This window comes from Uloborus diversus, chromosome 9 (assembly GCF_026930045.1).
Source record: "Uloborus diversus isolate 005 chromosome 9, Udiv.v.3.1, whole genome shotgun sequence".
Classification (NCBI taxonomy): domain Eukaryota; kingdom Metazoa; phylum Arthropoda; class Arachnida; order Araneae; family Uloboridae; genus Uloborus; species Uloborus diversus.
The window spans coordinates 139,211,065-139,225,770 of record NC_072739.1 but is presented as its reverse complement, the minus strand read 5'-3'; the positions used below and the strand labels follow the sequence as shown (position 1 = coordinate 139,225,770).

Here is a 14,706-nt window from a genome sequence, read left to right as displayed (position 1 = left end):
TATTTCACAGCTGTACACCCCCTAAGAGCTACTCATTTTCAACGATCGTATAACAGGATGCCATATCAGACGATCTTTAATGATCATTTAGATTAAAAATTCCCCTACCCCTTTCCGTTGTTATGGGTAACGGTAAATTTATTGCAACATTTTTAAGCATGGTTTTTTATTCAAAGTGCATTAAAGTTCAAATGGCATTATTTATCTATTTGTAACTTTTTGTTACATTAATTACGCACAATGGGTTTATACGTTGACATTTGTCAGGAATGTCTGCTCACCAACTGTGCAATGTACGAGAGAACTGCATGTTTCGTATCAGTACCAATACGTTTGACAAGGGAAAATTAATATGAGCACTTTATTACGTAATAAATACTTTATCATATCAACATGTACTGTGGATGGTACATAGTAAAAAAAATGTGAAAAGTTACCAGTTTTAATGGGTGTAACGTTACACGAATTCTGAAGTGTGTAGTATCATTATTTTAACAACTCAAACAGTTGAAAGAACCTTGCACTATGGTTTCAGTAGAATTCAAAGCGCATGCGCAATTCAGTGGAAAAGTGTTTTGTTTTAGTGGAACACATGTATCTGATGCTTATTTTGAAAAAATGGTTACAATTGTAAAAAACTCGAAGTTTTTTTTTTTTTTTTTTTTTTTTTTTTTTTTTTTTTAACTGAAATCTATCTTATTGTATCCTTTTGAAATTGTGCACGGGGTATTTATGTCCTGTTGCAATGAAATGTTTCACATGAATGTCATTGCTATGATGTGTCTTAGAGAACCGTTTCCCAAACTATGAGTCATGAACACTCATTTATGGATCTTTATCCTGTAATTCTACGTGATCATAGGCGGCCTACTCAAGCCTGTTTTTGTGTTGTATTTCTTCGTGCGATTTTTTTTTTATACGGTACATGAAAATTTCAAACAGATTGGGACTCAGTTGACGAAATTATTTATGAAACGAGTGCGAGGTAGTATCTTCAAGTGACGGCAGGGGCATCCGGATGGGAAGTCACAGTGACCTCCCAAAAATTTCCTTGATCTGGAAGTTTTTGTCTGACTGGCAGAAATTATCATCTCTTGGTTTATTTTGATTTCGTTTAAAGAAGCAATTCCTAGTTATTTCGTAAGTTTTTGAGTTATTTCCACGTGAGCCTTTTTTTTATGCGGTCTCAATCCATCGCGTAAAAAAAAAATTTTTTTAACTGTGTTGCGAAAACAACTTTTTATAGCTACTCATGAAGTTTCAAGCAATTTTTTAATGTGATTTTTTCAATGCGATCCCAAACCACCGCATAAAACAGGTTTACGTGTATTAAATATAATATGCGCCAAAAAGAATTGTATTTTGTTACATTGTGATCGTTGATTAGCAGACATTCTTTTGCCCATTGGTTTAGAGGTTCATTTTCCAAGATGTCATGTCGTGTATTTTGAGGAATATTGGAGTATTAGACATTCCATAATACTTCACGTTCCCTGTTATTCCAAGAGTCCTCATGTGGTTTCCTCGGATTAGTCCAAATCAGCAAATGCCGTCCTACCAGTACTCCTCCATCTCCCAAAAGGCAGAAGTCAAGTGGGGACAAGGAAGCTGGTTTTTTTTTTTTTTTTAACAACCTGCTCTCTATGAAGAGACTAAGAATTGAATGAAATAATGCAAACTAGAAGTAACCAAGAGCTTCTTAACAACAAAAGAAAAAAATCTATTGCATAATATCCGACCATTCTACATTTCCCCCTTTTATAATTTTAATTGAATAATTTTTTTCATTAAAACAAAATATGTAGTAGGGGAATGTGGGGCAATGTGAAATAGTTAAGATAACTTACTTTTTTTAAGGAATAAATTGAAATTTTTTTCTGAAAATTACGCTACATAAAGAAAGAGAACTTGCATTGAAAAATTATTTCATATTTTTGGCAGTAAACTTGTACCGCCAAAAAAAGATGGAAATTTATCACTTCTTTTTTCATGGGGTAAAGTGGAAATTCAGATATTGTTTTAATGAAATATTTTCTATTCAAATATTAAAGTTATTTTTGATCAAATAAATAAGTAAATAAAAGAATGAACTAATAAATGAAAAAGAAATGAAACAAACAATAAACGAATAAATACATAAATATATGAGTGAATATATGTGACAGGCTTGGAGCAATTGCCGATTACGTTATCGTAATTTGAGTAATCGATTATACTTTTGTGTAATTGTCAATGGGATACTCCCGTAGTCGTAATCATAATCAGGCTTTTCATGCGTGATCGTAACTGTAATCTTAGCAAAATAAATTATAATTTGGCCTTGTAATTGTGTAATCTTGACTTTCTGAAAGTGAAAATTGAGCCGATCTTTTACGATTGTGTGAAAAGATAACATAGTTCAATAGTAACACAGAAAATGACTTCAAGCTATTCAGTGCTCTTCTGTTTGCAAATGAGAGTCATAAATCGAGACCTATCTCAAATGCTGTAGACCTGTCTTAAGAGTACGATTAGTACCCTGTGGGTGCCTTTGGCAGGAACGACCCAGAGCCTCTTGGGAACGTCAATTTTTTTCTGAAAGAGCATGCTTAAAAACATAGGATCTGACCATTTTTTAAATAATTTGTTTAAGTTTAATATTTAAAAAAAAAATGCTTAAATCGGTGAGCTTTAATTGTTTACATTTCTTGGCGATGACATCACAAATCATGAAATGCCATTCTGTGTTGCCACTCTCATAGAGCTAAATATTTAATTCGCATCTTTACTCACGTGTAGTGGCAACGATATGGTTGATAGCAAGCGTAGAGTGCAATTTTAATTCGCTGCTTGATTATCATAACGTGGAACTGTGGTTGAAAGATGCGCCAAAAAGCATCATTTGTGACGTCATAAAGACCACTCTTTGTTTGAAAAATCGGACATTTAAGAAAATTAATTAAAAAAAAAACTGTTGGGAAAATGAAAGTATTTCTGGGCCTATGTTATTTTTTTTTTTTTTTTTTTTGCTCATTCTATCCATTTCAATGACTAAAAGTAGTACTTTTGACTGAAGGAAACCACCCCATTTGTCATCCATCAATTTTACTTTTCATCTTTCAATGTTAGGCAAACAAGCGAAGCACATTATCGCCTCAAAACAGTATTTTAGCAGAAAAAGTAATGATATCAATAATACAAAAGTTTCGCGCAACAAAAAATTTTTTGTTTTTTTATATTTTCATGAGAAAGTAGTGAATGACTGAGAAAAGATTTTGCCAAAAGAAAAGTGAATTTGCATTTGTGTTTCAGTTATTCTTTAAACACCTTTATATATGAATTGCCTACATTTTTTGCTACATGACATCTAATCCAAACCCGGGTAAATAAGTTTTTTTATTGTATGTTTTCAAAATAATGCCTCGAGTAGTTTTATCTTAAATGTATGTTTTATATGTTTACAGCTGATATTATTTTTAGTTAATAAGTATATGAAAGTAAAAAGTGTTCATAAAATTTGTTTACGTTTTATTGTATCAATGAATCATTATAGCACAAATTTTGAAATTTAACTTATCTTTTTATGCTACTTTTTTAAAGTGAGAATAATTGCACTTCATTGCTGCATTAAAACTGTGATGCAAATATTACTGTAAAATACTCATTTCGGCAAAAAAAAAAAAAAAGACTAAAAAGTTGAAATTATAGCAAAACGTGATATGCCCTTTTTTTTTATGAGTGTTAAGTTGAAACCTTTTCGCACTTCTGAAAGTGCAATTTATTTAATAAGTGATTGATTCAAAAATGAAATCAAAGCATATGCAAATGACTTATCAAATGATCATAAAATTGATCCTGTAGAGCTGTAGGGATCTAACACTCATATACTCTTTTGCTAAAAAATAATACTACCGAAAGTTTTTTCAATATCTGCGTCTGCGTCATCTGCTTCAGTTCAATGATTATTTAGCATTGCTGGAAATATTTTCATTTCTTAAAGAATGAGAAATAAAACAGACATCTTTGAAGCATTAATTATACTTAAATGCTGTTAATTCATTTTAAAAAAAAACTGTTTAGTTCCGTACCTTTTATTGACACTTTCAGCGTATTCCATTGTATTGTGGTTTTTCTGCATAAAGGACCATAAGAAGTGTTTCTTTTTAATAGCTCTTTATTGAATTAACTGATGTTAAACTAAATAATGTAGAATACAATGCTGAAATATACCACACAATTTTCAGAAATTTTAGACTCTAAAATGTTGAGCAGTTAAGCCGTAAGTTACCACCCTTAAACTTATTTAAACTCCCTGTCAGTGCTTAGACAGAACTATTGCAATGGCAAAATAATAATGAACAATTGAGTCAAAAACAATATGTACTGTGAATACAATTGAATAAGAATGTGTTTATACCTGTATACAATGAACAGTCATTGTAGCGTTGTGTATTGTACGCACTTTAAATTATCTAGATGTGTTTTATCTTTCATATGTCGCACCTTTCCTGTAACAGCGCCATAATTCAAAATAAATAAATCGATAAATAATCTTAATACAACACGGTAGTTGCAATTATCTCTACTATTAAATAAGAAATCATAATTTTTAATTATCACATTGATGATGCAAATGAGTGATACGCATTAAACTTTTTCTTTTTTTTTTTTTTTTTTGAAAGTACGAATTTAACGCCAAAAATGAAAAAATAATATTTCAATGCAAGTTTTATGACAAAAAAAAAATCTATATTTTTGCAAATTTGCAATTTGTTCCTTTTTAAATAGGTAAGTTACTGTCTGACCACCGATGAAATGCAGGTGGGTACTGAAAAAATTACGAACGAACAAAGTATAGATCTTGAAAGGAGCCAAGAAATGATATCATATGGTAGACAGATTAATACCGAATAATAACATGTATTTTGGGAACAGTTGGTTATTAAATATCGTCGCTAATCTTCCACTTTTGGCATGAAATACAAAGAAATGTTTAACGGCAGCCACAACCTTCACCTGTTTTTAAACGTATTTACAGTAACATCAATTTATTTATTGTGATTGTGTTCATGATGACTAATTTAGGGTTCACAGAGCTATAGTAACTTTTTTGTAAAAATGTCATCCTGTATTACGGTAAAGACGCAACCTGAATTTTGCCATTTAGTATCTACGCTCTTAACTTTCTTTGTTTGCTCATAATGACGAAAAATTTCATACAATCCCCCCTCCCCTCTCCCGAAACTTACTTCCTATTTCTTCTGTAGTCTTTTAAGTTTCTTCACTGTAATGTTAGTATGTTTGTAAAGAAACAATATTTACAGCAAAAGTGTTGCATTCGGGTGCAGGGTATTTCCATGTGATGAAATTTGACATTTTGAGTAGTTTTGTCACAGGATTTTGTTTTATAAATACAAATAATACAAGCTAGAAATTTTATTTACATCAAAAGTTAGTCAGTTTGAAAAAAGTAATTGAACGACATGCAATAAAATGCCCCTGACGGAACGGAACCCGTACAAGTCCCGTTTCGTCACGAGCATTTTGTTGCTTATTCATCAATTATTTTATTTATGGGGTCTAAGGACATTTAACCTTCAAAATTTTCAACTTTCTGGAAAGAATATATGTTATGCATAATTTAATTATGAACAATTTGATAACTTATTCCATACGCAATTATTTACCATACGCAAAATATTGGGAAAATACGTTAACTTTCCCCATAAAGATCCATGTTAACAGCAGCTGTTTAAGTCTCTTTTTCTCAGCTGCCGGTTTCTCGTTTTTCGTGCATGATATCTCAAAAAGTTTCTTATATATTTCCGTAAAACTTTTATTTATGTTTGTCTGGTTTATTTTATGATTTGAAACTAAATTTTAACGAAAAATGAAAGTCAATTTAAAAAAAAAAATCGCCCAAAAATTTGGAAAATTTTGATATTAACTTATATAATTTAAAAAAAAAGTAAATAATTTAAAAATAACAACAAACTTAGGTTCAGATCATAAAAATAAACCAGGCAAACATGCATGAAAAGTTTTACGGAAATATATAAGAAACATTCGGAGGTATCATGTATGCAAAGCTAGAAAAACGAGAAACCGGCACTTGAGAAAAAGAGGCTTAAACAGCTGCTAACATAAATCTGTGTGGGGAAAGTTTACGCATTTTTACGATAACTTGAAAAGTTTTTTGCCTATGGTAACAAGTAAGGTATCAAAGTGTTCAGAATTAAATTTTGCATAACATATATTTTTTTCGGAAAGTTCAAAACTTTGAAGGTTAAAGGTCCTTAGACCCTTTAAAAACGATAAGTTTAATGTTTTACGGAATTTTAATCACAAAATCCTAAGAGTTTCTATCAGAAATAAAATTTCTAGCTTGTTTTTATTTGTATTTATGAAGCAAAATATATTGAAAAATGTCTCATTCCACCAAATGGAATGACCCATGGCATGTGTGTATATAAGGTACAGTGAAAAAGATAATTAAAGTGAAAAAAATACCATTTAAAATTTTTGTGTTTCGAAAAAAAAAACACTGTGCAGAATTAAAATATTTATCTAATTTTACACACAGAGAGATAATATTGTTTTTCATAGTTTTCAAGAGGTGTATGGAATCATCTTAGCAAAAGCAGTGGATTCATATGGTAAACAACATTGTTGAATATACAGTATACCCTCGTTTTACGCGGTTTTGATAGTACGCGGTTTAAGATATGACACCTTCGTTTTATTTTACGCAGACGAGTTTTGGTTTTACACAGATACGTGGCAATGCAAACAGATAAAATTTTTCTCTCTTTCAAAATCCAAAATCCTGAAATTGCAGATTGCACGTAATAAACTGCACTTTGGTGTGCTCATAATCGAGTTTGGGCCACAGGAGACATTTTTTTATGCAATTGGTTCCTGAGCTCCTTCTAGAAGTTTATTTACTGCATTACTCACACAGTTCAGAACTGACTGGAAAAAAGAACTTTTAGGAGTGACAAAGGAGGACAAAACCAACGAGGATACCGACATCCATTACATAATACCAAAAACGTTCATATTGCAAATTTGGACCCATTCCTTGACAACAGCAAATGATCTTTCCGGTTTGTTGGTGAAGGAAGATTCTATCATGAAAATGACGCAAGTGAACATAGATGCTTTAGTACTCTGCAAAGAACTGCATAGAACATTTCTTAATGGCTGCCAAAATACTATCATAGCGAGCTCCTTTTTATGAACAAAAAAATAATTTATCTTTTCTTTATGCATGTTGTGCATATATATCGATATAAGTGCACATTAAACATTTTGTAAAATTAGTCATCACTAGAATGAAGTATTTTTTTAATCTATGGAACCTAACGCCTATTTCAACACTACTATTAGGTCTCAATTTATGCGGCTCTTCCGTGGTACGTAGCCCTCGCGTAAAACGAGGGTCTACTGTACTGTCATAAAATACTCTACCAGCATATAAGTATAGAAACTGAAGCACACTCAAGTTGGTTGACAACGACAAATCGAATTTTGCTGTTGTAAGTGACAACTCTCAGATTTATACAAACTAGCAGACAACTCTATTGTGATAGTGTATTCATCAATGTGGTTTCCTGTTAGAATTAACCCCTCATCAATTCATCTCCGTTTGGAATTGCAACTCTGCCCAATAGTTACTTTGGGAATTAATTTATATGAAAGATAATTTTTTCAAAGTTATAACTTCCATTTTGCCGCGCTAAACACAAAAGTCGTATCTGCACTTTTCATCAAAATTGATTTACGGTCACTATGTGGTTCTTTGTCACATACTTCACCTTAATACCTACAATGTTTTACGGTAATATGTCAATGGGAAATATTTTTTAAAGAAATTCTGATAAAGCTACGTCTGAACTAAAGATATGGAGAGGAGCAAACATTTAACCTTCAATTTCTCATTCTGTACCCAGCAGGGGAGTCCATCCCTCCCAAGTTCAATGGCGAAAATCCCTCTTAAAAATCTCCCCCCCCCTTTTATTTTTTATTTTCAGCTCTCATTTTTTTAAATATTTTTTTTTATTTTTTAAAAAATATTTTTTTTTAATTTTTTTAAAAATATTATTTATTTATTTTAAACTATTGTTATTATTGATATTTTATTCGAAAAGTTCTGTGCTACGCCAATGACACACACACACACACACACACACAAACTAAATAAACAAAGGAAATTAAATACAAACAGAATAAATTGTAATAAAATAAAATAAAATACAACAAAATGAACTGAAATAAAATAAAATAAATTTAAATTAAAAATAAATCAAGAAATCAATTTAAATAAAAAAATAAACAATTAAAAAAAAATCTCTCCCCCCCCAAACAATTTAGATGGCGTAACTTGCGCCAACCCGCCCCCCCTGTGGGCACCCCTGTTACTCAGCTGCAGATACGACTTTTGTGCTAAGCACAGCAGTATACGTTATCTCAAAGTACGGAGCATTGCAGTGTTATTTTACTTCCACGCGATATCGGTCATTTCAGAACATGTATGGCACCCAAAACCATAATTAAATCGTTAAAATGATTGTATACGGTGTGTAACATAGACAAAAGTCTTAATCTTACTTGCTATTCCATCACATTCTTCAAATTTCGACTTTTGATAAATATTCCAGTTTTTAAGTAATAATGCTGAACCTCAAGGCGTGAGTAAAATTTCCAAGACAATTTTTGCTGTCGGTGAAAAAATAATGCACAAAATCCAACTTTTCCTCACCATTGCTTAATTTTTATCGTATTTTGCTGTTTTTTAACTCCACCTTATATACACACAAACACTCACCACTAAACAAATGAAGGAAACGTTTTTGCTGTAAATGTTGTTTCTTTACAAACGTACCAACATTACAGTAAAGAACCTGAAAAGGCTACTAAAGAAATTTGCAGAGGAATGTGGGGTAAAGTGAAATAGTATAAAGATAACTTCTTTTTTCAAGTTGAATAAATTGGAAATTAGTTTTAAAAATTAGGCTACATAAAAAAAGGATAATATATTTTGTAATTAACTTTTCATTGAAACATTTTTTGTTTTTGGCAATAAATTTGTACCTTCCAAAAAAAAAAATATATATATTTATTCATTGGTATATTTATTATATTTTATTTTTTCATTAGGCAAAGTGAAAAATAATATTTGTTTCTAATGAAATATGTTTTATTCGATTATTAAAGGTATTTTTGATCAAATAAATGAGTAAATAAAGGAATAAATTAACAGTAAATGAAACAAAAAACGAATAAATATATAAATAAATAAATTAATACATGAAAAAAAGTAAATTAAAGATTAAAACAGTGAATTAATAAGAAAATAAGTGAACGAATGAATAAATAAAGGAATTATTAAATGAAGGAATGTAAATGAAATAATTACTAAATGAATACGTAAGTGATTTGATAAAGGATTGAATAAGTAAATGAAATAAACTACATTTCCCTTTTTTCCATCCGCTTTGCCCCGCATGTATTTAACTGACTGTACAAAGCACTTAAAATACAAACAAGCTTAATATTAAGAAAATAAATACTGCAAAGAGCATTAGTAGGTCTCAGTTAATATTTGAAATGTTAATAACAAGAAGTTTATCATTTGATACTGACAAAAATAATTTTTGACTTACAACAAAATATTATAATATGAGGATCTATTTTTGAATTTTGCTTTTGTATCATATTCTTTGGTTTTCAAAGGTAATTTCTTCTAGCTTGGATTAGACTAAACGTCTTACTACACAGTTAACATATTACTAGGTAGGTGGCGCTAGAAGCAAAGTAAATATTCCACCAGTTCACATTGCCCCACATTTCTCTACTAAGTTTTGAGTTGTTGCATAAAACTCATCGTCGTTATGCTCAGGCAACGAATATTAAGAAAATAATTACTATATTAAGGATAAATACAGGCTGTGTCTTGACACCTTAGTTATTATATGATAATTTCACTCGACATTAAATCCCGGTTATCACAAATTTGCCATTTCAACTGCGCTTGCGCGCGGACTTAGCTGATTTCAAAAATCTTGCTAAAATTAATTACAAACATTTTAAATTTGGTAATAAACATGAGATAGCAACAGATAAAAATTAGAAATCACAACGTTTTCTCTGATTTCGTTTTTAGGCCTCGGTAAAGATTGAATTTTGCGTCTTAATTATTAATGGATTCGGTGTCTGATTTGTCTGTTCTTTTTCAGGACGAAATTGTGTACCACAGAAGAGCGTACTAGAATTGCAGCATCACTTCTAATACAAAGCCGAACCCTCAACCTAAATAAAAATGTATAATACTAAGTTGTTTACGCCTAACGTAAAATACCGCAAAAGACGGATTTATGTACTAATATTCTAATCATTTTTGAAGTACGCAACGTGTTTTACATTTATGTTAAATAAATATTACCAAACTAATAAATATTGAAGTGTCATTTTTCTCTTAAGATTATCAGTTATTCTCATATCCGTAGTTTCATATAATATATCACGAAATCGCTGTGAAAATATTCTAATCGCATTCATTTTTTAGGTGGGACTCTCTCTCAGCCTAAATATAAACAATCAACACGAAATCTTAAAACAGAAAGCTCAAAAAGCTAAGTCCGCGCGCAAGCGCAGTTGAAATGGCAAATTTGTGATAACCGGGATTTAACGTCTAGTGATAATTTCAAGGCACGAATGGACCTTCTAGATATTGGTTTCAGTTAAAATCCTTTTACATGACAACATATCTCCACAAGAGGCACTACTAGAGTTCATCAGATTTTGATTTTTTTTTCACTCCGCTCTAGTGTGTAATATATTGTGTGTGCGCGTGCGTATGTTTGTCAGGGGAGGCTTAGTTCTGAGTGAAATCTGGTGGAATGCATCAGATTGCCTTTACGATAATGCTTTTCAGCAAAAATAATTTAGCATAATTTTCTTTATCTGCTTTTAAGAATTTTTATCCAAGTATAGAATATTCTCGGAATTTCTAACATTGGCGTCAACAAATATGTAATTTTCAAGTACTTCTCTACTTCACAAATGAAAGGAAAGGACCCTTGTCGTTTTTTCTCGAGATTTATCACTCATCAAAAGTTTTCGGTTGGCTTCGGATTGTTAAACACATTTTTAAAAGAAAGGGAAATCTGTGCTTGAAGGCAATTTAAATTTTAGGAATCACGAAATTATTGCTAGCGTTAGGTGGAGCTTTCTAGTCAAACGAGTTTTCATCTATAGATTTAACATTATACCGACCAAATCTTTCTGATTTCCTCGCAAAATCCGGGTTCTTGTTAAATCATAACTCGTTATAAGATATTTTGGCTGTAAGACGAGAAATTTCGTCAGTACAATATTAGCTGAAATGTGTTGCCAGCTTTTTTTCTGATTTTGGTTTCACATCTTAACTAACCTAGCAGCATTGTGAGGCTACGCAGATCCTAATCATAGCATTACGACGCTTCCAGGTTAGGTTTGCTCCAACTATAGGTAACACTGGCAATAAAAAGAATTGAGTAATTTTACGGTAGGATAAAAGAGAGTCGAAAAACGCAAAATGCGAGCTGCAGGTTCGATCTCGGGACCTTCAGATTGGCAGGCAGCTTTGCTGCCCCCCCCCCCCCCCCTCCATACAAGTTGGGATACGTCGAGAGAGGGGAAATACCGTGTTACCTGCTTCGCACTGTAAGTCACATTGTGTATCAATTGGCGCTGCAATCGCTTATTTTCTTCGGTGCAACTTACTGTATTTTTTTTTCTTATTGCAGACACTCCATTTGCAGTAATATTTACCGTAAAAGTTTTCTGAATTTTTAACAGTGTACCTAAACTTTTTCTGTATGTGTTTCCATTTGGGACTAACTAATCACCGTTTTTCTAATCTCTCCCTCAGGATTATCCACGACAGCGGCTTTACGCAAGAAGACTTCAAACAGTACAAGCCGGTGGTGTACAGTAACACGATCCAGTCTATGGTGGCCATCCTCAGGTCGATGCCCAACCTCGGGATCGGATTCGGAAACAACGAGAGAGAGGTGCGTTTTATTTTGCAGCGGGGAATAGCGATGCAATTCGAAATAAAAGCTCACGCTGCACGAACCAGTTTATAGTTCACACAACATGAACATACGAAAAAAAAAACCCGTAATACTCGTAAGATATATAAGGAATGCATGTTTAAGTATACACATAAACAGGGAGTTTACAAACTCTTGCACGAATATGTGTCGCAGATTGCACAACTGTCAGTGATTGCACAACTTTATTTTCACATTGATTACACTTTCGTTTAAGCGCTACACTTCATTAAAATTGAAAGGTTTACCCTACTTTTCGCCGACACTTAAAATTTCCTCCCCCCTTTATATATATCAAATTTTAAGATTGAAAAAAAGCTGGGAGGGTGGGGGGATTTCGTGTCGACTAAAAGTAACGGGCAGCAATTGATAATGTACAAACTATTTTCGTTTAAGACATGCATAGATCCAATTGAACATTGCGCAACTACTGTGGAACACAACATCTTTAGCACGTGGATATGACACTGTCATCTAAATCACACTTCATGCAATTCGAAAACTGAAAAGTAGTAATGCGTTTAAGACACAATCGAATTGGGTTGTGTTTCAAATTGCTCAACCATTGAGGGTACAACACCTTTCGTATGTTTAGATGACACTTTCATTTAAACCACACATCAATCAAATTGAGAAATTAGCAAACAATCATACGTTTGTATAATCCACTTACAATCTGTTGAACGTTTCGCAACCACTGCAAACACAACATTTCTGAACGTTGATGTAACACTTTCATCTATATCGTACTTCATTCAAGTTGAAAGTTCAAACAATTATGCGTTCAAAAAGAGGCGTAATATCCAACTACATTGTGTCGCACGTTGCACAACCATTGCGTCCAAAATATGTTTCGTCCAATACAACACTCGTATCTAAACTGCACTTCATTCAAGTTAAAAATTTACAAACAGTCACACGTTCGTTGTGTCGCACATTGCGCAGCCATTGCGTGCACAGCATCTTTTGCACATTGATATTACACTTTCATAAGAGCAACACTACATTCAAATTGAAAATGCGCAAAAGATTTGCGTTTTAGACATGTCAAACCCCAATGTGTTAGCTAAAGACGCGTCATAAACCCAACTACGTTGTATTGCACATTGCGTGCACAACTTCTTTGCACGCTGATGATGACACTCTCATCTAAGCCATACTTCAGGCAAATCGGAAACCCACACCAACTGTGGGTTAAGTGGTTTATAATCCAGCAACGCTGTGTTGCACATTTCACAACATTGCATACCCAATTTCATTAGCTTACACAACTTAATTTACACGTCAACATGACACTCTCGTCTAAACCGCGCTTCATTCAAATTGAAAATTCACAAGTAATAACTATGCGTTTAAGAGGTGTATGATCCAACTACATTTGTTGCTTATTGCGCAGCGATCACGTGCACAACGTCTTTTGCACGTTGAAATGTCACTTTCGTTTGAATCACACTTCATTTAATTTGAGAATCCATAAACAGCTCTGAGTTCAAGTGTTGTGTAACTCATAAGTTGTATTCTTGAATACGTACACGTACTTTTAATTTGCATTTTACTATTTTAAAAAGTTTAAAATGCTGACGAAGCCATCATTTAAAGCTTGACCACGAAGAGAAGGCGGATGACCTTGAAGCAAAAACATCATTTGTATCGTTTGTAATAGGTTGATTGTTATTATTTTGTAATAGATAGGATCAGTGAGAACGACTCTCCCCTTTAGGTGATTTCTGGCTGATTCCACACATTACAAATGATACAAAATGAGGTTTCGCTTCAAGGTCATCCGCCTTCTTTTCGCGGTCAAGATTTTTCTGGTTCTTTTGACAAATTGCTGAAACGAATTTGTTTCTGGTTTCTTTGATAAATTACTGAAACGAATTTGTTTCTGGTTCTTTTGATAAATTACTGAAAAGAATTTGTTTCTGGTTCCTTTGACAAATTACAGAAGCGAATTTTTTCTTTTGGAGTCTAGCTTGTTCAAGTTCAGTTGAACATTCACAAAAATTGTAGAAAATGCATAATGGGATTACAGTGAAGCCCCAGTTTTACGTTTATTACGGTACCAGTTTTAAAAAACGCAAAATGCGGCAAATACAGAGAGAGAAAAAATCAAACAGGAAAACAAGGTTTTTAAGATGCCTCTTTCAAAAGGTATGATATATTTTTCAAAAAAGGTATTATTATGTGCACCATTTTAATGTGATTTTAACACATTGTTGTGAATCCTGACGTTAAGCTTGAAAGTAGTCCGTAATAATAGTAGCTTGTTTTTTAGTCATTGATTTCAAAGAGAATTTAACTTCTTCCAGTTTTAAATACTTTGCCAAGTTTTTTCCTGGTTTCTTTAACTATTTGTAAGGACTTCAATTTTAGTTTTTGTGTTTAAAAAGAGTAAAAAAGGAAAAACAATGGTTATTTTGGAGACTTTTTTATAAAAAAAAAAACTTTTTCGGGAAAAACGTAAAATGCGGAAAATTCCATAAATTACGAACTTACAATCCGCGCTAAATTAACATTATTAGTAGAAGGAAAAACTGGAACCAGATGTAGCTAAAACGTAGATTCAGGGGACCTAGAATCGGCGTTTCACTGAAGACTACAAAGTACAAACTTATTGCATGTCGTTATA

At 32.4% G+C, this 14,706-nt stretch overlaps 1 protein-coding gene across 1 annotated transcript in view; it reads left to right on the top strand.

Annotated features, from left to right (window-relative positions):
* Positions 1-14,706, top strand: part of LOC129229895 (guanine nucleotide-binding protein G(o) subunit alpha) — a 118,534-nt gene that overhangs the window by 67,372 nt on the left and 36,456 nt on the right. Inside the window, exon 2 of the mRNA XM_054864276.1 lies at positions 11,894-12,035. Coding sequence (XP_054720251.1) covers positions 11,894-12,035 — 142 coding nt within the window. The remainder of the gene's footprint in view (positions 1-11,893; positions 12,036-14,706) is intronic.